Source organism: Pseudopodoces humilis, chromosome 3, assembly GCF_049639895.1.
Source record: "Pseudopodoces humilis isolate 2021_Gansu_Grassland_sample_001 chromosome 3, ASM4963989v1, whole genome shotgun sequence".
Classification (NCBI taxonomy): Eukaryota; Metazoa; Chordata; class Aves; order Passeriformes; family Paridae; genus Pseudopodoces; species Pseudopodoces humilis.
The window spans coordinates 68,428,089-68,451,398 of record NC_142202.1 but is presented as its reverse complement, the minus strand read 5'-3'; the positions used below and the strand labels follow the sequence as shown (position 1 = coordinate 68,451,398).

Sequence of the window (23,310 nt, the reverse complement as noted above, 5' to 3'; positions counted from 1 at the left end):
GTAATTCAGTGGTACCTTTAATCATTCACTGGCCTGCTACCAATTTCCCTTTGACTTACCTTGGTGGTATGAAGCATGAAGTGTTTCCTTGTTGGCAGCTTCAGTAAGTCCCAGGAATTCATTCACCTTTCCTGTGTAGTAGGGCCAAATATTTATTTTCTTTAATAAATATATCTGATGATATGGGTGAAATATCCCCTTTTCATCTGGGGTTATTCTCTAGGCTGCTTTTAGTTCAAATTAAAATTTGAAAAAGATGCCCAAAACCTTTATAAGTGCCAGGGTGCTGTTGCCATTCGTACACACTCAATGTACAAAGTCTCATTTTAAGTTTGTAAAACAACAGCGAGGAGAAGCCTGGGGAAGGCATTTCAAATACTGCTGTACCTTTTTCAGCAAGCCCCTTGTATAACGAGGCAAAACACATCTAGAAATGTGTTTTGACTTGTGTGTGACTACTATTATTTTATAGTTGAAATTATTTTATCTGGAATTGTCTCTACTGCTGGACGTATGAACAGAAGCTCAGCATCAGCGTTCTGCAGATACCTCGGGGCTCAAACTCTGTCCTCTTGCAAAGGTAGGCATGTGGGATCGATCGGGTTTAAACCCGATCTGACAGTATTACTTGTAGCAAGCAGGTGCTTTTTTTTTATCAGGAAGATATTTGCAACATGCTTGCCAGTGCCAGGGGAAACGGGAATGGGCTGCTCACTGTCCGTGCGCTGCTATATCCCATTATTTACTTGTTAGGAACAGCTCGCAAAACAAAGCAGTGCAGTTTGGAATGATCTTTCGAGTTGTTTGTGTCGCTTAAACTTATTAAGTGCGGTGAAACTCAGAGCTTTTCTTACAGGGAATAGCACCTCAGTGCCAGACAGGGAGCACGCACTGAGTCCTGCTGCACAGTCCATGAGCTGCTCCACGTGTGCGGCACGAATTCACACAGTTTTAATACTTAAAACTTTTAATACCAGGCCTGCTTTAACACCTGTCCTTAGCAGACCCAGCAGGTCTCTCTCTCTTGAGAAGACTTATCAGCGTGACATAACACAGTCGTTGTGGAAGACAAAGACCTTTTATGACCGATTGGCTGAAAGGTCGAATGCAATTTGAGTGATAGCACAGATTAAAAATAAATAAACTAATAAATCCTGGTTTATAAGGGCACTTCCTCGGGTACTGCTGCAAAAGCTTTCGCAGCGGCTGTGGGGTGCCAGCTGTCCCGGGAATGTCGCTCCCCAGCGCCGAGCCCCGCTCCCAGGAGGAGCCCCTGGCGGAGGAGGAAGCGGCGGTGTCGCCCCCCGGCTCCGAGCCCCCCGCTCCTCCCGCTCCTCCCGCTCCTCCTCCCGCTCCTCCCGGTGCCGTGCGCGGGGCGGAGCCGCCGGGGCCGCGCTCCCCGAGCCCGGAGCGGCCCTCGGAGCCGGCGGCGGGAGCCATGGCCGAGGCCGACCGGGAGCTGCGCGTCCGCATCATCGAGGCGGAGGAGACCGAGGCGGACGCGGAGACGGAGGCGGGGGCGGCCGGCGGCGGGCGATGCGCAGACGGGGCCGCGCTGCGCTGGTGCACCACCGGGGCGCTCTGCGCCTCCTTCCTGGGACTGGTGAGTGAATGAGTGTGAGTGAGGGCGGCCCCGGGGAGCGGTGCAGACCCTTCCCCGGGACGGGCGAGGTGATCCCGCACTCTGCCCTGCAGGGGATGAGCATCGCGGTGCTGGGTCCCACCTTCCCCAACCTGGCCGCCAATGTCGGCAGGAACGTCAGCGACATGTACTACATCTTCGTGGGCCGGTCCCTGGGCTGTCTGGCCGGGTCGATGGTCGGCGGGGTGCTCTTCGACTGCATGAACGCCACTCTGCTGCTCGGTGAGTGCTGCCCCGCCGGACACTGTCCGGGGCACCTTCTGCTTCTCCCCAGCGAGCGCAGCCCCGGAGGGAGATGTGTCGCCTTTACGGTGCCGAGCCCCGGGAACGGGAGGGTCCGTGGGATGTGGTGCTGCTCCCCGCAGATCCCCGCTCGCTGTCGCCATGTTCCGCCCCGGCCGATGGCTGACACGGCGTGCGCCGGGCACTGCTGCTCTGCAGCATCGCTGCCAAGAGCCCGGGCCCGCCGGGCACAGCCACAGCCGGAACGGGCACTGAACTGACAAAATCTGCACGGATTGACCGAGTGCTGCCTTTGGTTTGCACTGCAAAGTACAACTGGGCTTTTTTTAGTTCGCATCAAGTAATGTGCACAGTGTAGGTGCACACAACAGGCTTCTGCAGTGACACTACAGCACGTGGAACAGGAAGCTGTGTTTTGGCTGCCGGGTGTGCAGCGGAAACCTCCAGCAGTCACGCTGAGGCGCATTTCTATGGGGGAGCTTCCCCTTCCCTTAACACTCATCAGTCACCACCAGCTTCGTGTACTGCACGGGAGTCTGTGGCTTTTGACTGGAGGGCCGTACCCAAATTTTAACTTAATTAAGGTGGGAAACATTAATTACTGTCTGTAATGGTAGAAACATTTAAACTGTAGGAACCACAGTGGACGGTTTTGAGAGTTTTCTGGACTTGTGGAGACTTGTTCCTGTAGGAGCACAGGCCTGGCTTTGTCCAGGCAGAGTGAGGCTGCTCAGCCATCACGGTGCCCGGAGCCACACTCAACATCCAGAAAGGAGGGGCTCCTTTTAGTGTTTAGTGTCTCACTCCTGAATAAATTCTCAGAACACACCTAAAATAGTGGAAGCCCTGGTCTCTTTTATTTTCAAGTGCCTTTGTGCTCTAAGCTAGGGATTAAAATGTATACCAGGGCTTGCTCTTCTTCTCCTTAGTTCAGGGAACTGTGCCTCTCATAAGAACCTTGCTGTAATCATATATATGGTCAGTTCAGTTAAGATCCCTTTTTCTATTGCTAGTGCTTGCAGTTGTGGAGTGGGTTACCTTGAACCTCCCTCCTTGTGCACCTGACAAAGTCAGACTTTGACTTCTGTAAAGGAATCAGTGCACACACCTGTAGAAATGCAATGTTGACTTGAAATAGTTTCTTTTCCTGAGAATAGCTGTCTGTCAACAATGCTCAGCAAATGATGGATCTCCTTATCCTTTCCAGCTTGGTGGTGCTTATGGCAAGACCACCATTTGAACTACTGAACCTGTTCTCATTTTTTCATCTGAGGGCTGCCTGTAAAATATTTTGGCTTGTGTAGTTTTACCTTCCATCTTTCAACTGCTGGAACTCTGCCACAGAGAAAAAAATCTACACAGAGGAAAAATCAAAAACATCATCTGTGTTTGTCAAGGAAATTTTTAAGTGCTAATCATCAGGCATAGAGCTGAAATGAACTACCGAGCCCTTGCTGGGAAGTTATTTTTTTGGGTCTGAGTGGGGCACCTTGGGAGCTGTACTTAATATTCCCCATCTCTAGTGTTTTCTTCATGCAGCTCAGCATGCACACCTTCAAAAATGTTTTGAGGCATGTATTCTAAGTATCTTGCTAGGACTTTAGGGTTCTGGACATTGTTGCCATTTTTGTTTGGAATCAACCTAAATTCTTAATTACATCAGCCCCCATTGATGTTTTAAGTATCTGCTGCATCTGTGATCATGTATGGATTTGAAAAATAATAGAGACAGCTGAACTGGTACAAGCTTTCTAAGAACCTAATACTGTCTGTTCAAATTATTAATTGCAGGTTGTTTTATTATGAAGGCAATTATAAGCATAGAATTGAACTGCTGAACTTCCTCCCAAATGGTAATAAAAGCAATTTCCGTTAGCTAAAAATATTTTTTGAAATGGCTTATTTTAAGTGTAGCCAATAATGGCAAAACTAATACAGTTAATGAATTGTTGTTAAACTTCTTTATGAGAAATTTTGTAGTTCTGTCTAAAACTCCAGAAATTCCTTGGAATACATCCCTCATGTGAGAACAGAACATAAAGAAAAGTCAGAATCTTTATATGGAGATCACTTGGTAGACAAGGTACAATTACTTCATAGGATTTTAAAGAGCTTAATTATTTAGATTCTTTTAAAAATTGAGCCAAATTAAATGTTGTGCAGTTCTCAGAGAACAGGCTTGACACTGTTCAAACTCAGGTTTTACTGGTTTCACGGTGAAGTGAAATCAGAAGTTTGCAGAAAACTTCTTAGTGTCCAAGCAGGAGCTGCTGCTCTCTTTGATAAGTTTGTCATGCAGGTTTTATATCCCGATTAAGTTAATTTTTTTTTCCAACTAAAAAATGATCTGTTGAACTTTCTAGCTGCTACTGCTAACCATGGATTGAAGTATTTACATTGCATCACTTACTAGGATTATCTGCAACTTTAATAAGCATGAATTAATTTGTATTTCTTGGTCTTCTGTGTTATTTAAATGGAAACTGTAGTATGTGAGTTTTTTGTTTTGTTTTTTTAACCTTTCCAGCCTTATCCATGCTTGGAACAACGGCTGGTCTTTATGTGATACCCTGGTGTAAGCAATACCTGCTATTAACAATCTTGATGTCAGTTATTGGAGGTTCCATGGGAATTCTGGACACAGGTAAGCGACCCTGTGGTCTGACAGTTCTTTCACCAAAATAATGGGAAACTTCAAGCATACCAAAACAGTTGCTGTTTTTTCTCGTGATACATCTTGAATTATAAGAGGGGAGCTGTTTTACCTAGCTGTGATTCTTGGATTAAGCTGGTTCTGAGGCTTCCATTGTTTTTGTGTGTGTGACAGGCCTTCCTTTAGGGGCTGGGGAGTGGAGAATATCTTGTTTTCTGGAGAAGGTCAATTTGCATTTCAGTGGACCGTTACTCTAAGCAATTTTTAAATTACTCTTTTAAGGAAGCTGGTCAGGATATGGTTCATTAGTATTAGCTGGTTAAGCCCAGTAGTTCTGAGCAAAGCCTTGGTGTTTGAGATTCTTAACAGCTGCTGTTGGCAGAGTTGCCCACCTACAGCTGTCTCAGCATCAGCTGGGGTTTCACAGCACCATGGTGCCCATCTCCCTGAATTAAGGGATATTTCCCACCTTTGGCCAGCCATGCTTAGGTGTCTGGGAATACAAATTTGTTCTGTCCCCCAGATTCTAAGTCTGTGGCATATGCTTACTGCAAATGGCCTGGGAAAAAATCCCCAAACCCAGCACTTTTGCTGAAAAGCTGTTCGAACCCAGCTTCTTAGCACAGGCTTATTATTGGAGGAAGGTGATCTCAGGGGTCTTCTAAAACCTAAATGATGCAATGATCCTGAGGTGTGTTGGTAAAGTTGCAGAACAAGTATAGGTGTGGTCAGGAAGGTCAGTTGTTATACTGGAGGCATGAAAAATGAACTCCCACAGAAATGAGTCCCCTGGGCACAGCTTAGACAGGGTGGGTTAGAGATGGCTGGCTTTAGCAAGCAGTTTGCATCAGGAGGCAAGGCCACAGCAAAGAGTTTGGGCACACTTAGAGATGCCTGGGAAATGCTGGCATACTTGCAATGTGGAGATTAGGAAATGCCCAAAAGTACATCAGTTGGCAGAGTGTTCTGGCTGACTGCTGGAGCACGTGGTGGTGAAGCAACACCAGCAGCCACTCCTGGCATCTCTCCAGCCATGTCCCAGCAGTGTGTGCTGAGCCTGCTGCCCTACTGCAGGAGCCTGGGGATGCTTACTAACCAGCAAGGTACTACTGGAGCTGGTTCATCACCTTAAGGGCAGGGTTACTTCTGAGAAGGAGCTGACCCATGTGTTAGCTTAGCCATCCAAACAGCTCTGGAAGCATCCTAGCCAGGGCCTGGCTATGGTGGCTCAGCTGGTTGGCAGCACAGAGGAACGATGGCTGCACATGTGAACTGTCTGCCTTAACTCTGTGGGGTTTGAGGGAGCTCTGCTAAAGTGTAAAAGGAGCACGGCACAGGATCCAGTAGTGAAGAGATGGTTTTGCACGGCACAGTTCATGTTAAATAAACTGAGTGCAGAGCTGTATTTGCTGCCTCCAGTAAGATTGTTATATGTGGCACTTGGTTTAAAAATTCTTTTTGGGAAAAAAAATCTTGTCAGCCAATGGTAAAAATACCTTCAGTGGGTGTGCTGCTTGGATCAGAGCTCAGAGCCAGGGAGACTTCACATGCTGAGCAGGAGTAGCAGAAGAAACTCATAGCAAGGCAGAAGAGCAAAGCTGAATTGATTTGGAAGAGTGCTGAGTGACAAGGGCTGCTGTACTGCAGCACAGGAATTTGATTACTGTTTTGTTTTCCTGCACTCTTCTGAGGGACTACTTCAAAACACATTTCTGAGATCTTATTTCCTACCATTATTGTTGATCTAATGATGTTGTAGTTTGGCGTTTGCAGCACTATTGAGGTAAACCCTTCTGTTTCTGGAAAGTCATTTGAACACAGTGGGGTGGACCCAGCCCATCAGAAGCAAGTGAATTGTTATTTTTCCTGTGGTGTTGTTTAATGAGGCCTCTGATTCTTAGCACTGGGCATTTTTGCTTTTGATACTTAGAGAAATGAGAAACGTTTAAATCCACATGTCTTTTAAATACGTCCAGGGATGGTGACTTAACCACTTCCCTGGGCAGCCTGTTCTAATGCTTGACAACCCTTTTCCATGAAGAAATTTTTCCTAATACCCCACCTAAAACTCCCCTGGCACAGTTATGTCTGTCCATTGCTGCTGGATTAAGCCATCGTGTGACTCTTTGTTTTGACTGCTGTGAATATCCTCCTAAAGCTCAAGTAATCTTCCAGTTAACTCGTGTTTTGCACATTGTATTTGCTAAACCTGGCACTATTGTACATTGAATCAGTAATATAGGTTAGTTTGTTTTGTTTTGTTTTGTTTTTCTTTTAAGCAATATCTGGTCTCGGACTAAAATGAATCTTTCTCTCTCTGATCTGCAGGTGGCAATGTACTGGCACTCAATACCTGGGGATCAGAGGTTGGGCCACACTTGCAGGCTTTGCACTTCAGTTTTGCTGCTGGTGCATTTCTGGCTCCGATTGTGGCTAAAATGGCCTTGGTGGGTTCTGTATCTGAAGAACTTGCAGGGGCTGAAAAGACAAGCCAGTCTGTCCTGAAGTCTCTGCCGACAGCATCAGCTGCATCAACTACACCAGCACCAAAAGACCATCACGATGAAGACTTTTTGTGGTCCTATATTATCATAGGGAGCTATATTCTCTTAATTTCCATCTTCTTTTTTGTTTTGTATTTGAAGGGCAGCTCAGATAGAGACAAATCAAAGGCTGCTGCACAGAAGGGCAGGCTTACCAAATACCACTGGCCTCTAGTTGGTCTCTTGTTCGTATTCTTCTTGTTCTACGTGGGAGCAGAGATCACTTATGGCTCTTACTTATTTACTTATGCAGTGGTCTTTGCTGAGATGACGGAAAGTGAAGCAGCTGCTTTGAATTCTGTCTTCTGGGGCGCGTTTGCCGTGTGCAGAGCAGTGGCAATATTTGGTGCTGCTTTCCTGTCCCCTGCCACCATGATCGTGATAAGTCTCTTATGCTCTACTGCCTCCTCATCGGCCCTGGCCTTCTTTGCACATTACCGAGCCTCGCTGTGGGTGGGAAGTGCCGTGTACGGAGCATCCATGGCCACCGTCTTCCCCAGCGGCATTGCCTGGATAGAGCAGTACACAGTTATTGAAGGAAAAACGGCTTCTCTGTTTGTGGTGGGCGCGGCGCTGGGCGAGATGTGCATTCCTGCCGTGGTGGGCCATCTCCAGGGCAAGTTCCACCACATTCCTGTCGTTATGTACACTGCCTTTGCTACTTCCATAATGACAGTCCTGCTCTTCCCCATGATGTACAAACTGGCCAACGCTTCCCGGAAGAAGGACACGAAAGAAGTGACTGACAGCGAGACCAGTAAAGCTTTGTTGTCAAACTCGAGGCTTACTGAGGACGAGGAGGAAGAGGAGGATGCGAGAGAGTGGAACGATGCAGACTTCGAGGTCGTAGAAATGAATGACAAGCTGAAAAACTCTCTGACGGACACCTCCCATAGGATACCAGGGGACTCTGCAGCTGAAGTCTCTCTCCAGCCCCAACTGGACAATGCATTGGGCCATCCTGCAGTGATTGCTGGTGGCTCCCCTGGCAGACAAAATGGGAATGTTGACTCGGAGAAGAATGAATAGAGTCAAAGCTGACTTGTTTTTTTTTTTTATAAATGGAAATTAATTGAATTGTAGTTGTTGTCAAGCGGTTCAGGAATCCTGTCATAGTGGTGCAGAGCTCAGCGTGTTCATCTGCCCAGCCCTTTCTCCTCTTTCATTTTCAGCCTGCAGGGATGTGTCTTGGAGTGGGAAGGTCCTCAGTGTTGTGAATGGGTCAACATGATAAATATTTGGCTATGCCAAAACTGTTAAAGCATAAGAGATGCTTTCTAAATATGAAGCACACATTCAAGGAAGAGATGCTGTAATAACTGGGAAAGAAGGGGACTGCTCAGACGACTCAGTTTTTTGAGGTGGGTGAAAAGAGCAGGTCTGAGGTGCTTTGTCACAAAATGTTTTCATGAGAGAGATCTGTTATCAGTAATGCTGAACTTTCTTACCTTGTGAAGGAGGAATGTTTCCACTGCATTTGAAAGTTGTGTGTGATCAGGTCAGTTAAAATTTCTGGTGATGCCCAGCAGCTGTAAATTGAACAACCTTTTGGCAAACTACCGAAATTTTTGGTTCTGAGACAAAGACAAGAAAAAACTGGAAATTATTTCTTAAGAGTGAAACCACACCAATCATGGCACTACCACTGAACTCAAGAAATGTATGCAGAAGATGATAAAATTATTATGTAATCTTTGAATGGTTTGAGTTGGAAGGGACCTTTAAAGATCATCCAGTTCCAACCTGCTGCCATGGCAGGGACACCTTCCACTGGACCAGGTTGCACAGAACTCTATCCAGGCTGATCTTGAAAACTTCCGGGGATGGGGCATTTACAACTTCTCAGGGCAACCTGTTTCAGTGCCTCACCACCCTCACAGGAAAGATTTTTTTTCCTTTCAGTTTGAAGCCATTCCCCCTTGTCCTATCACTACATGCTCTTGTAAAAAGTCCCACTCCATCTTTCTTGCTGGCTCCCTCCAGGTAGAAGACATTACTTAATATATGGTATTTTTAAGCCAGTGGTTTAAATTAAGGTTACAGCAATTTCTCTGGCTTCCTGTGCCAAGATTTAACAGGCTAATGTGTTACAATGAAGATTTGAGAAGGAGAGAGAATTATCAATGAAGCAACCCTTTCCAATATGACTACTTGCCCCTGGCCAGTTGGATTGGTGACATTTGCATTTATTTCCTTGGGGGATGACATGGAGATGGACTCTCCCTAGCGGAGACGCCATGGTTTGTATGTGTAGGTTCATTGCTGCTAAGCACAAAGTCCTGGGCAGGTGCAGCCATGCCAGGGAGACCTTCCAGTAAGAGAAGAAAAAAAAGTAGCAGCAAATGGCAAAATCTGTCTCTGCACAGTAATCTTGCCATTTGTCAGCTTGGAACTCCAGATCAGTTAAGTATTTTTTTTAAGTTTATGTGATCAGAATGTACTCTTGTTTGGGGTTTTTAACTTTGCACTTTTATAAATATTTTTCTTGCTAAGAGGTTTAATTTAGTAACAAAAGGGCTCTAGGTGTAACATAGCACAGAATCTTAGATGTTCCCTGGGTTTCCAGGTCTGCTTTTGTTCCCTCTCGTGTCGTACAAGTGTGCAACCTGGGCTTGCATGTCTTTTCCTTTTCTTCTGAGAAGTTAATAAGAAGCCAGAATCAACTTGCAGTGAAATTTTTTTTGTTTATATCTCACCATGTTGCAGGGCCTCTCTCTGTGCTGTTGGCACTTCAATGCCACTGTGTTTCTGAGAGATTGCTTCTGCAGCACCTTTTTCCAGAGCAATGCATGAATCTCCACTTTAAAATGGAGCCTTGTTACACTTGTTGCACAATGGTTCTGTTTGCTTGCAGGAATGGTAACGACTCGTACATGCCAGTACCAGTCCTGGCCTAGGCACAGGTGCCGGGGTGAGTCCGTGTGGCCCTGCGTGCTGAGCTGGTTTCCTGTGGAAGCAGAGTGAGGTAGGCAGAGAGAGTGGATTAAATGAGGGCAGCTGGAGCCTGTATTTCACTGTTTTTCCTCTTCCCATTCTTCCTCCTGCACACTGCTCCATTCATGTGGCAAGTAGGGGGTGTCAGCTGATGGTGAGGACAAATCCCACTGGTGCAGGACACAATGAAAGATATGGAAACTGTTCTGTGGCAGCTCCCCCCTGGAGCTGCCATCCCCCTGGCTTTACCTGCATTGACATTGCTATAAAAAAGTTTCCCCATACTTAAGATCATGTTGCCAGAAGAAAATTATCTAAAGAAAGATACTGGGCAACCAGGAGGATTCTAAACTCCCCCAATTCATGTGCTAATTTTGGATGAAATTCCAGAGCAGAATGTCCTACGTGTAAGACTATTCTCAGGGATAGTTTACATGGATTGTTTACTTTATAACATTTGCATAATAAAGTACAAAAAAACTCCAGAAAATTAAATCAAAGCTACATTGGGAAATATGCTGTAATCTCTTAGAAGCTTAGCTACTGCATATATACAAACACTTATTTGTGTTTCTGACCATCTTCCAGAAAACGCAAAAATATTGCACAAAACAAAGTTGGTTTTTTTGTATTTTTTTTTTTTTACTGCCTGTATTAACTCCTGTGTGAGTAACTTCAATTCATCCCCATTTCCTCCTGGAAAAGTAGGAGGCTTATGTAGTAGGAATGGAGCTACAGGTTGGAATCATGGTAAGAGCAGCTTTTTCCCTCGAATAAAGGATCCAAAAAGCAGTGGCTGTAAGACAGTGGAATCTCAAGAATTATCTATGTAGAATCACTTTCCACTGATGTGGACTTAATAAGGACTTGGAACCTTCACTGTCTTAGTTCTGGTCTTAAACTTGAAGAGAGATAGATGGACAGAAAGCATTCTCCTTATCCCTTAACCAGCGTGCTTCTAATAGCAGGGGCTGCCCTTGACTGAAAATTAAACACTTGAAGCAATTTAAGTTTAAAACAAGATCTGGGACATTTCCAGGGATGAGTCCAGCTCATACCAATTCAAGGCACCCTCAGTGGTCAAGGCTTAGCTCCCTGCTCTTGGATTTTACTGTTCCTCAAGGCTTGTTTTCAGACAATGAATGTTAGTTTTCATATGTTAAAATTTCCTTTCAAAATGCTTCCTGGCATGTACAGCTGAAGTGAGGATCTATTTACAGTGCAGATCTATTTTAAGTTACAGGTTCTCCAGAAAGCTCAAGTACTTACCTGTTAGGGGTTGAAATCACTTTGAGTAACTGTATTACATTACTATTGCCCTGCTTATGCTAGAAAAGCCATCCCTCTGTTGAGGACAAGAGCTTTAAGCCATGGATGCAGTACCTGAATTTGATAAGAATCCTATTTTTGTCCACAAAAATAAGGAATAAAAAAAAAATTACTCCACAAAAACCAGGAATAGTTCGAAGATGAGTGCTCTGCTCCAGTGTGAAAGTTAACCTCTTGCAGCTAAGTGTCATTTAATACTTTATTTATGCTGAGGCACTGCCAAATGCTGGACTGTATTGCAAGCACTCACTCCTGGCATTTGCACTTTTATCCTCTACATGACCAATGCTTGAATGCAAGACCAGGCAAAGTTTTATGCCTTGATGTTTTCTTTCTTTTTTAAAGTTACTTTGCATACAAGTGCATTGCAATCTGTGGATGTTTTATTATATATGTAATAGTTTTTATTCTGCTTGATGTGGGTTTTAAATTGTACCGTGTTCTGTGACATTTAATAGACTGACTCGTGTCTTGACTGTAATAAATTTTTATCTGGAGAATGCACTCAGGTTCCTTGATATAAATAAAATTTTGTTCTATTTTTCAAACTCCTCTGGACTTTTATATTCAAAACTCAGTCCTTTTTTGACTAATGGTAAACTGGAAATGTTTCTCTTCTGGTTTGGGGAAGGCCTCCAAGAACTGCTGCTGCTGTTTTAGATCCCAAAGTTTAAGCTGGATTCTTAACTTTGATTTGAGCAATGTTGTTTTCACATTATTGTGTGTGCCAGAGAATGGAAACAAATTTAGGGTAAATATTAAAAACACCCATATAATTTTTTACCATATCATTTTATTCAACTTCAGTATGGTTTCCATTATTAACTTCTAAAACAAAATGATTTCCAGTTTAGAAAACAATGCACTGACCACATAATTCCTTTTCCATTTTATACAGTTATACAAATATTCTAAATACACATTTTGTCAAGATGGTGGCAAATAAGATTTAACTGTACAGTACGTAAGGAAAGAAAATATTTTAAGCATATTTAGAAGCAATAGAAATGTCTATACAAAACAAGCAAAAATGGAATAAAATTTTATATTTAAAGTATTGCAACAGTCCCACAGGTTTGTAACAAAAATGTCTTTGCACAGTTCCTCACAATGCCCCATTAATAGCTAAAGCAAGACAGCAATTTTTAGAAAATAATGTTTCAAAATGCTACACATGGTACTACTGCTTGCACAGTCTGATCAAAATAACGATCTACTTGGAATCAAGCAAAACTTAGGAGGAGATATACCAACCAACTTTAAAATTATCTGTATAAAAGTCATTGCACATTATTTTACTCAGTTGTTTGAAAAGTAAAAAAGTGTATTTACAAAATATTTCGCAGACAAAATTATAAAGTGAATGGATAATATATAAGTAACACGTCTTGATACTGACAGTTCAAGAACACACACAAATGGTTTTATCGTTTCAAGAGGTTTTCAGTGCTCCTTCCTCCAGGAAGTAAACTTGACTTCTACTTTGAAATGGATTTACAAGATGTTACACAGAGCTATTTCAACATCAGCATTATAAAACAGTATGTTAGAAACATGAAAGGAAGAAGAAATTTTTACATCTTAAAAAGTGAGCTATTCATAGATCAACAAATGGGTTGGGTTTTTTTCTTTTTTTAATTTAGTTATCGTAAGTGTTCATTATTCTTCAGATAATAAACCCAACAGTTAAAATGGAAATCTTGGACTAGGTGAGAATTGAAAAAGCACCATGCACAATAGTCTTAGTGTGGTAAACACTGAAGAAAACAAAAATAGCACCTGGAATCCTGTAACACAGATCATTTAAAACTGGTCAAGCAGCTGGCGGAGATAGGGTGCCTTTGACAGTTCTCTGCTCACTCTGGAGCGCTTGAAGAGTACTGGGCAGTTGAGGGAGACACACTGGATCTGCCGATCAAAGCAGCCTGTGCAGTTCTTGCATATCTGGATTACATGAGAAAAAACGAAACAATTATTTTAAACAACACAAGTGAGGCATAGACCACTAGGGACTACTAAATCCTCAAGCCTATATCAGCAGAACAGGCACAGCCCTTCTCCCCAGCATGGAGTGACCCAGAGCAGCTCCTTTGGCCACTGGTGGGTGGCTGGCAGCAACTCCCACTGAACTGGACAGAGAGCAACAGCAGTACTCTACAGCTTGGATTTCAATCCTGCTAATTATGTTCTGCTTGCATGTGGTGGCTCTTGAAAAAACAAGGTAAATTAAGTTTAAGCAGGGAAGTGTGTTCTATTTGTGATAAACTCACTCTCTATAAAAGTTTAGTGAAAAAAGACAACTCTTATCCTGCAGTTATTCTCTGCAGAGGAAAGGGACTTTAAATAAATTACTCGTTTCAAGATAAGCTTTATTAAGTTTTACCTAGTCAGAGTCAATCAATCCCAACACAGAAATACATAGGCCACAGAAGCTGTACTGCTCTCCTTGTTTAAGGAACTACTTGTTAATGCTGCTTGAAAGTACTTTAAATGTGAGATGCCTGATGGAATAAAATAGCAGCAGGCACAGTTTTTCCAAAGGTAGATATCTTTTGGAAACTAAAGGCCACTGCTTTGCTGTTTTATTTTTACCCTTTGCAGCATTTGCCACCTCCAACCGCTTTTCCAAAACCTTAGAAATTTGCTTCCAACCACACCTGTGTTTTGTAACATTAAAATATTGCACAGTTTATCCTATCATTTGTACAGCCTGATCAACAAATAAATTATGCCCCTTTGCTTTTAAAACTAGTTATTTTCCTTCTTTCCAGGCCCCATGCTGATACCAGGCCTGCATCAGCACCAAATCCCTTCAGACTGACTTAGCTGGAGAGGGGCAGCCCCTCCTGGCCAAGTCTCACAAGGTGGCACCTCAGAGTGCCTGCAACAAATCCTCTGGCCTGCAACTGTGACCAGAAGGAACAGGATTTAAACAGCTGGTTCCAGATTTGTAACCTCAGAACTAACTCAGGCTGTGGCTGGTTTAAATGCAAAGGACCAAACTAAATGGTACTTGAGACATGTCCTAAATTCAGTTTGTGTTGAGGGGAGAAGTCTATGGTTTTAACCTGGAGCATGTAGTTTTTGAGTGCAGTTTAAAATAATGTACAGCTCAGTGTTATATCAGTTTTCTGTTGGCTTCAGCATGTTTATAATCTCAAAGGGCTAAAAATTTAAGCTGTGAAGGATATATATGCCTTCATATTAAAATAAGACAGATGCTCCTACAGAGAGATCAAACACTGACTGGGACAGGATGCCAGGCCTTGCTGAGCTGTTGAGTGTTGCAGGGACAAGAGAACGTTCAAATTGAACTCACTGATCCTTCTGTGGGGCTGGACCAGTCTGCCAAGTTCTGCCTTATTCCTGAACAAGAGCAATGCAAAGGGTTCAAAGTACCACAGGAAAACAGCAGAACATGCATTTCCTCATTTCTGCCATTCACAATGCAGGTAAAGGCAAATATTACAAAATACAGCAAATAGTCCACACCTTAGTAATGAAATATTTATGAAGTGAATTACAGTGCATTTTAGCAACCCCATGAGAATCCCATCAAATCAATGCTTAGATTTAGGAACATTTATATCCCTGGCTTTAAGACAAATCTTTAAAATAGTTCATGTGCTAGTGCTAAAAATAAATTTAAACTAAAATATTTATTAATTATAAAATATGACAGTATGAAAATTAGGTGAGGGTATGCACATGTTTCCACAAGGGGAAACATTGTGCTTTGCTGTAATTTATTCATGAGCACAGTTAGCTACCCTCTTAATTGACTTCTAGCTCAAGGGGAAAAAGCAGCTTGCAAAATTCCAGTTGACAGGAAAGGTAACAAGAAAATCCCCAAGCTAAACCACATCCATGTTATACATATAAATAAATAAATTTTCTGGCCCCAACATTTTTGTTTCTAGAACATCATCTGTTTTGATGCAAAAAAGAGTGAATCTTTTACACTCTCACAGCTCTCTGTCATTATAAAAAGGGACCTACAAACCATACAGGGTCCTCTTAAAAATCAGAAGAAAATGAGAAAAGCATTTTCTGTTCTGATCCCCTCCTTTGCCTTAGCTTTCCACAAAAGCCTAGGAGATTAACAGCTGCTGCGCTGCCTTCAATGGGAAAAGCAAACAAGCTGCAGCACATTGAACACCCGGACCATACTTCCCATTTCTGTCGGGAGTATTCAGTAACACACTGCTTTGAAATTTCAGCCTCTGTCTTTTGCTGGCAGACATCTGACAATGCTTTAATCGTACCTGGACCAGCTGTTCTTGTTTACGCTCCAGCTCTCGGATTTCTTGGTTGAGAATCACTGCCACATGCTGTGGCTGGCTTCTGCATTTATTACAGATCCCATACTGGGTCAGTTCATCACACACGGGACAGTGTAAGGTCGTGAAATACTGGGAGATGGTGCCTTTGCGTCCTTCTAGCTCAGTGCGGGCAGCTGAGGCAGCCTTCTGAAACTGTTAAGAAAAATAATTAAGAGGTAATGAACTTACAAGAGAGCAGCTTGCCTTTTTCCTCGATTATCCTAGATGACATACTTTTTTTTTTTTCCCAAAGGAGTAAGAAAGTGCAAGATGGCCTGCAGGGCATGGGTTCATACACAAATTATGAACATGGATCACGGCACTCTTAAGAGCGCAGCACTGGCCCCTGAAGTGATACACTGAACAGAGCCCTCCCCACACCTATTTCACAGGGAATCTGTAATCAGAAAAATCCTTGGTCACATGCTTAACTCCTGTTCTCACCTCAAGCTCTGCCTCCTGCAGCTGTTCCTTTTTAAGGTGCTGATCTGATTCGCATCTAAATGTGCCCTGGCTGCAGCCCCAGTGGCTGCCTTCTGGATGCTGCCTGCCCTCGAGTGTCTGTGCCGGGCAGTCCTGGGCACAGGTCTGCCATGGTGCTCTGGTCCCATAGCTCTAGCTCATGCTCTTATTTCCTTGGACAAGGCTCCACCACTGGCCCATCACCCTGGGAAGTTCATTCTCTGCATTTACTCCTGCTGCTGCATGACTTTTGCTTTGTGCTATCCTTCATTCTCCTGTGGCTCTGCTCCCTGTGACTTCCTTGCTGCTCCTTGGCCTTGCAGAAAGCCAGGGCTCTTTTTACCTTTTTAAAACAGCTTGTTGGAGATACTTAAGGTGACTGCCACGGTGCCATTGGAAAGGTAAAGAAAAGAAGAACTGAAGTCAATCAAGGCTGTATTGGGAAATACAGCTATAATACTATATTGCAGTGGGAACACGATGTACCACTGTGCTGCTGAACTCTGTTCTGAGCACAGTAACCAAACTACACAGATACACTGTCTTTCACCATCCCTTTTTGTCAGGGGAAATCACAAACTAAAATCCAGCTATCTAACGCTTCTTTTCCTGCATCTCAGTGACTTCTTTAACTTTTAGGGAAGACATATTTGGATATTATCTGTTTTAGGATCCTGGTGATACAAATTTTTAAAGTGTTCCTGCTGATGGGGCATGCCACCTTTTCTATACACAGGAAGGACTGTCGGAACATTTTGGAAAAACAGGAATTCCAACATCAAATATAGAGAGATTTAAAAGGTGGTATGGCCAAGCAGATGCACATACACATACTGCTAAAAATACAGAGTTATGGAAAAATATTCGCTTTAGCTACAGAAGGGATCAGGAAACAGAAGATGACTGTGACCAACCCTGCACAGAAGGGCTGACTGAAAAAGCTGATTTACTATGTGAAAAACAACCCCACACAGAAGCTCTAAGAATCAGAACTGCATATTTGAGCATCAAACACTGCTTCACAAAATAACCTTTGCTGTTGCCTCCTATCAACCTCATTCCACTAAAAGTCACAACAATGCCAAACACTGCACACAGACGCACTGCACTTGCTAACTCTTATTTGGAAACACTCACCCGGGGCAGCTCGTGGTACCAGCTGAAGACGTCTATGCCAATGAGCGAGAACACCCTGGCCAAGGGGGGCAGGATCTGCTTGGTGATGTAGTAGGTGGCGTTGAGCCTCAGGCTGGGGTCCTGCAGCACTTCCAGGGGCCGCCGGACGAGCTGGATCAGGGGTAGGCCGGGCATGCCGTACACAATGACGTAGGGCACGCGCTCCCCGACGCGTGGCTCAGAGCGACGGTCATAGGCAAGCATTCTCCTGTCAAAACACAGCCTTGAGATTGCATCCAGAGGCAAATTCATAGTTACTTCATTTGCCTGTAAGCTTTCTCATCTGATTAGATTAGTTGCTCTCCAGATGACTGGAGTTAGTGCCTATTATGAAGCACAGGACCAAAATGTTTCGCTTTTAATTTGTCTCATGATCAGACCTAAATTTTAGAACTTGGGACACAACCCTAAAGACACGGTCTGTTTCAGGTCACTTGGATTTGCATGCAGATTGTGTTCTAGTTACCACTTTCTTAAAAAAAAATTAGTAAGGAATGCCAGGGTACTAAAAAGAGCTCAAGTACAATTTGCTTTCTGGTCAAATTCTGGTCCTTTGCTTTCTGAGACTGCTTGCTCAGTAGAATGATACCTGCTTCAAACTGAGTTATCCTTTACTCAGAAAGCAAAGGACAATTTAATTTGAAGTAGGTATCAGTTTTGGACTTGGATATTATTTTATTTGAAAAGCAGAGCTTAATTGGAAGACCTCTGGTGTTAAGGAAGGTGACAAAATGTTTCACCTTACACTATCTATTTTTTTATTACTGATCAAGGATATCAACAGGATGAAATAGTAACTTTAAGTAAGGTACTTATTAACTATGCCTGGTAATTTCACAGCACTAAGAGACATCACTGTCACAATTTGTAATATATCTAATAACCGTGAGTGGTGAGTAATCTTGAAGAGTGCAGCCCTTGTACAAAACCCAAACTGTAAGTAGCAGAAGTGAACACACTATTACAGTGTCCTGACAAGACTTTCCTCTTGAACATGTGGCTCTTTCCAGGACTACAAAATGGCTTCCTAGGACCATCTCTTTTCCAAAACAGAGAAGAAAGTCAGGGACAACTGCTTCAGCAGTATTTGAAGGAGAAGAGCTGAACATCTGACCTGTAACTCAACAGTACAAAGGTCAAGAGGAAAAATATCCAGAATCTTCTATCCATAACATGTCAGTACAAGGATCAAGAAAAAACAACCCTATGAGCTCCTACCTACAATCTGTCAGCACAAAGGTCAAGATAAGAAATATCTATGATTAGCACTTTTTGATCTCATTACCTGGTAATTTCCAGAGCAGGTACACAGGCTCCAGGTTTGTATGCTGAGCTCCCTCTGTACTCTTTTGCAAAGATGAAGTCCTGCATGCTAGCTTTTCCTTCCAGTAACTTCATGCATTGATTCTGAACATACTGCTTGATCTGACTTATGTCCCGTGTTTCAAATAGCAGCTTGATAGAACACTCAAGTATCTTTACAACCAATGGAGAAAGGCAAGAAAAACATGTATGTTTGAATAAAAAATAATTAATTCAAATAAATTCAGTAAATTACATGGAAATAAAAATACACTGCACAGAAAAAGTACCAGTGGTGAACTAGGATATTGATAGGACAACAGGTTGCAATCTCTTCCACTCAACGACACTCATAAACACATTACTGGACAACTTTTTCCTCAGTCTGCCACATCATCCATACTCCAGCACTAAGATTTGTTCAACAATGATAGAAGTTTCCAAAGTATGAGAGAATATGTTTTTCCCTGCCATCTAAAATATTTTGCCATGACTTTAGTAAACCCTTTTATGTGGTTACCTTTTTTACTGCCATACCTTTCTTTTAATTTAGCTAAGAACAAGATTTCCTAATTTCTTTTTAACCTCTCAATACACAGCTTAAAATAAACAGGCAAGAAAGCGTATTTTAAAGGAATTCTTAGCTGAACTAGATTTATGTAAGTGAGCTATTTGGAAGACGTGAGATCAATGTGTCTCACTCATCATCTGGCAGTAATACTTCCAGGTAAAGTGAACTGGATCAAGAACGGTCTTTGAGAGAGCTTACATGGGCCAAGGGCTTTTTATGGGGTTTTAGGGGATGAAATATAAGCTGTAAAATACAAATCCTTGTAATGCTGTAAAAGATCTTCAATTTATCTTTCAAATGGCTCACACAAGAAAAACAAATGACGATTAAGACAACTCAAAGGACTAGAAACTCTGAGAAAGTACAAATATAAAATGAAATAACAGATGATTATAATTTCATTCAGCAAGAAATCTATGAATACTTTACCTTGGAAACAGCAGGACAGGAGTCCCTTCGGACTGTCTCTATGCCTTTTGCATCAAAAACTGGGTCCTTCTGATCCAGTGTTTCATACATGTAACCCACGTACCTCTTTTTAGTTTGCAGGACGCATGGCAAGTAGACCTGGAATGTTGAGAAAGAAGACAGCCCAGTCTGGAATGTGTTGGGAATAAAAGTTAACTTTGAACATAGAGGGTTTCCTAAGGAATACTGTGCTTTTTTGGTTTGTTTGTTGGGGTTGTTGGTTGGTTTGCTTTTTTTTTTGTTGTTAACTCATTACAATTGATAAAATAGATCAAAAGACTCTTAAAAGATGGCTTTAAGAGGAAGTTGGGATTCTGTAAGTGTCCCGTTCTTAAATCACTTTGTATTTCATTCAGCTGAAGCTCAGATGGAAAGTGACACACAGTACAAATTGTTGCAAGTAGCTTTGCTTTTCTGGATTGCACCTGTCACCATATCTAATGTAACCCTATTATCTTTCTTTCTTATAAAGACAACTTCATTTTAAACATCAGAGAAGAAAATGTTCCCAGCAAAAGTAGTAGCTTAGAACTTTCTGTTTTCAAACTTTACCTAGTAAGAAGATGCCAAAAATCTGCTAGTATCTCCATTTGGAGAAAGTATGCTTTTTTAAATGACTGTGCTTGGATAACAGTTTTCCCAGGAATGGATTTGATCATGAATGGGTCATGGTCTCTTTTGCTTATTTTCTCCAGTCTCTTACTTCATTCTTGATTGTGTAAGTATTCCTTGACTACTTTCAAATGAAAGAACGGAGAACAATTTTTTCTTTTTAGTTCTACTAGGATAACACCACATCTTCCTGACTCTCATGGAAGAGGGAGCAGTGAGTTTAGGTTGCCTCAGGCTTACAAATTTTGATTGACTTTTTTGAGTCATGAACGTACTTTGAAAATATCCAGACCACCTGAACTAATACTAACTGACCTGAACATCTTGCTAATGAGTTTACACTGACAAACTTCCAGCAAAATCAATAACATATTGCCTTACTCTTCTATAAAAGATCTGTTGTGGTTAATACTTCTTCCAGAAGCCTACTGAATGGATTTTTATGATTTTTCATTTTACAGGTGTATGTATCACGTGGACATATGCTGAAATGTGCTAAGACTGTCTGAAAAATAAATATCAGGCTTGTAATTAATGCACTGGAATAGGGGATGGTGAACATTTTCTCTGCTAAGTTGCACACATTGATTCAATTGTAGGTATACAATACCAAACTGAGGGAGATATTTCCAAAAACCGATTAGACAGGAACTCAAACTACCCGATACTGCCAGCACAACAAGCCACTGATGTGAAATTAGGCGTATTTCTTTTTATTGTTCACACTGTAGTGCTCCTCTGAAAAGGTCCCTGAGGCATTAAGGAGCTTGCAATATACCCACAGAAACAGCACAGCACAACTTGTTTATCCTTATGTACATTAGCGTTCAGAAAAATCTTTTATCTTCAACTTTTTTTAGGGGGAGGGGATGTTTCATTTATTTGATGTTTGTATTGTTATTGTTGTTTTGATAACACCTGACAAATTTAAAGAAAAATATTCTCCTTTTACCTTTTCAAACTTCAGTTTAACAGGCTTGGGATTTGTTGCTGTTACAGCTTCAGCAATTTCTTGACCAATCTTAAAAGACTGCTCCTTTGTGGCTCCTTTCAAGAGTACAAACATGCTACAAGAAATCAGACATAGGAAGTGACTGCAAATCTATTCAACACAGTTCATGAAAATTGTAAGCTATAGTTTCCTGGTAACAAGGCAGGGATGTTATTATGAGTTGTACTCCCTTTCTTCAGCTAGAAAAGCCAAAAATCTGAGAAATTTCAGCATGAGATGAGGAGTGCCAAAGGGCTGATGAATGCTGTGACTATCTGATGAGGCAGGGAAAGGACTGCTCCCAGGCACTGCAAAACTGGAGTTCCCCTGAAAGAATTCTAAAGAGCTCTGGTATGCTATTTTTTCCCCACTATGGGCAGCAGCAGGATTTTACTTCCTTTCTCCAACATTTTTTTTTTTAATGAAACCACTATGAATTCAGTATCTTTGAAATGTCAAGTCTTTTATCAGATCTGGCTGAAATCAGTCACTGGATTCATAAGTTTTTAGAAAGGACAGCCAGACAAGCTTTGTTTCCCAAAAGCTGAAAATTATGCAAGTATGGAACAGAGATGGATATGCCTAGAGCGTGGCTATTATTTAGATGAAAGACTGACTAAGAAAATGTATGTCAGGCAGCCTAATTATATCTTTGTATGCTCTGGTGGCTGCTTTTGAATTGCATCCATTTCTGAAGCTTGTAACAGTGCCTTCCTCGAGGTGCAATGTCTACTGTGTTATATATACTCTATTTTCCAAAACAAAAATGGCATCAGAAACAGACACAAAAATAATAATTTGGTAAATCAGATTTATATTAATTCACAACTGAAAAAATATTTCCCCCCCTCTTTCTGTTCCACATAATTTTCAAAAGAAACAAAACCTTTAAAGTGCTTAAAGAAACCCAAGCAAACTTGGTATTATTCACTTTACATATTCTGCAAGACAGTAAGCAACATCCAAAAGAGATCCACACACCCTTTTCAGCATCATAAATTCGCCTTGTTGAGACAAAAGCAAAATCTGTCTATGAAGAACTACTATGATTTTAGAACATTTTAAGAAGCAGACCATGAATTACCTGTCTGTATCACCATATACAACGTGAGCACCCCATTTTTTTGTATCATTCACCAGTTTAATGGCACGCTCCAATGTTTCTCTGGCTTTGTGGACAATGCTGTCTCCAATCTGCAAAGTTAGATTGAAAATCTTTACTGCTAAGCCAAATACTAGCTCTTGGTAAACACAGTCTAACCATGCTTAATCTTGTTATGAAAATCACTGTATTGAGATTATATATTTTATTTAATGGTTTATATGCATATAATAAATAAAAAGGTTGCTTAACTTAGCCCAAAATAACAAGAACTGAAAGAAAAATGATAAAAAATTATTAAGTATTAAAGAAAAATTTGTTTTATACTTCTTTAGAAGTATTCAAAATCCATGGAGCAAGACAAGACTGCTCAGAATTATTTTCTCTATTTTTTGGATTCTGCTGATTCCTATGAAAATTAAGAAGAAGCTACAATGTTTTATTTTATTTTCACTATTAGCACTGTAATCCAATCTACCTTTGGAAACAGTTCTACAGAAATGCCAACTCCAAATGCTCCTTTATGGGAAGAAGGGGAGATGACCTTTATATTTTTCTGGAAGATCACAATTAAATCTTAAGTTGCTGATTTTCAGTACTACAAATAAAAACAGCTTTTCTGAAGGTATTTTGTTTGTTTCAAATAATAGTATTTGACTAATATCTTTCTACCATTTTTATACATTTTTACCTGCAACTCTTACCTCAGTGCATGGCATTCTTCCAGAAAAATTAGCAGCAGTATAGCCAAAAGTAAAATTAGCAATATATTTAAGACCCAACTGACGAGCTTCAAGCATTCGAGTCACAGCCTTGTCATGTTTATAAGCCTTCATTGACTGTTTCACCATTATCCTGGTCTTCAAGATTTCTTCTAGCATCCTTGGCAGCACACCCTTTCTTACTGAAGGCTGCCGTAAAGGGAACAAAGGAAAACATGGTGTTAGAAAGCCCAACATA

At 41.8% G+C, this 23,310-nt stretch overlaps 2 protein-coding genes across 4 annotated transcripts in view; one reads left to right on the top strand and one right to left on the bottom strand.

Moving 5' to 3' along the window:
• Window positions 1–1,231: 1,231 nt before the first annotated feature.
• SLC60A2 (solute carrier family 60 member 2) lies at window positions 1,232–11,836 on the top strand. Of its 2 annotated transcripts, XR_001332323.2 has the most exons (5): window positions 1,232–1,603; window positions 1,696–1,864; window positions 4,413–4,529; window positions 6,867–8,442; window positions 9,936–11,836. XR_001332323.2 is itself a non-coding variant. In XM_014263511.2 (4 exons), the coding sequence occupies exons 1-4, from the start codon at window positions 1,232–1,234 to the stop codon at window positions 8,108–8,110; spliced, it is 1,902 nt and encodes a 633-aa protein (XP_014118986.2). In that variant the 3' UTR covers window positions 8,111–11,836. The 2 variants fall into 2 exon arrangements, 1 of the variants encoding a protein (XP_014118986.2); XM_014263511.2 differs by having other exon boundaries at window positions 6,867–11,836.
• A 281-nt stretch (window positions 11,837–12,117) lies between these two features.
• REV3L (REV3 like, DNA directed polymerase zeta catalytic subunit) overlaps window positions 12,118–23,310 on the bottom strand; it is a 114,542-nt gene continuing 103,349 nt past the window's right edge. For both annotated transcript variants that reach the window (XM_014263510.2, XM_088052599.1), the window contains exons 25-32: window positions 23,055–23,261; window positions 22,333–22,442; window positions 21,210–21,324; window positions 19,607–19,744; window positions 18,590–18,780; window positions 17,266–17,512; window positions 15,610–15,819; window positions 12,118–13,288 (exon numbers count right to left, since the gene is read on the bottom strand). In XM_014263510.2, coding sequence (XP_014118985.2) covers window positions 13,148–13,288; window positions 15,610–15,819; window positions 17,266–17,512; window positions 18,590–18,780; window positions 19,607–19,744; window positions 21,210–21,324; window positions 22,333–22,442; window positions 23,055–23,261 — 1,359 coding nt within the window. In that variant the 3' untranslated portion in view covers window positions 12,118–13,147. The remainder of the gene's footprint in view (window positions 13,289–15,609; window positions 15,820–17,265; window positions 17,513–18,589; window positions 18,781–19,606; window positions 19,745–21,209; window positions 21,325–22,332; window positions 22,443–23,054; window positions 23,262–23,310) is intronic.

What these genes read in the sequence shown, in the direction of transcription:
- SLC60A2 (XM_014263511.2), top strand. Translation starts at nt 1,232, where the DNA reads ATGTCGCTCCCCAGCGCCGAGCCCCGCTCCCAGGAGGAGCCCCTGGCG. An exon ending in GCGCCTCCTTCCTGGGACTG is followed by an intron (nt 1,604 to 1,695) that starts GTGAGTGAATGA and finishes TCTGCCCTGCAG; the next exon opens with GGGATGAGCATCGCGGTGCT. An exon ending in GAACGCCACTCTGCTGCTCG is followed by an intron (nt 1,865 to 4,412) that starts GTGAGTGCTGCC and finishes TAACCTTTCCAG; the next exon opens with CCTTATCCATGCTTGGAACA.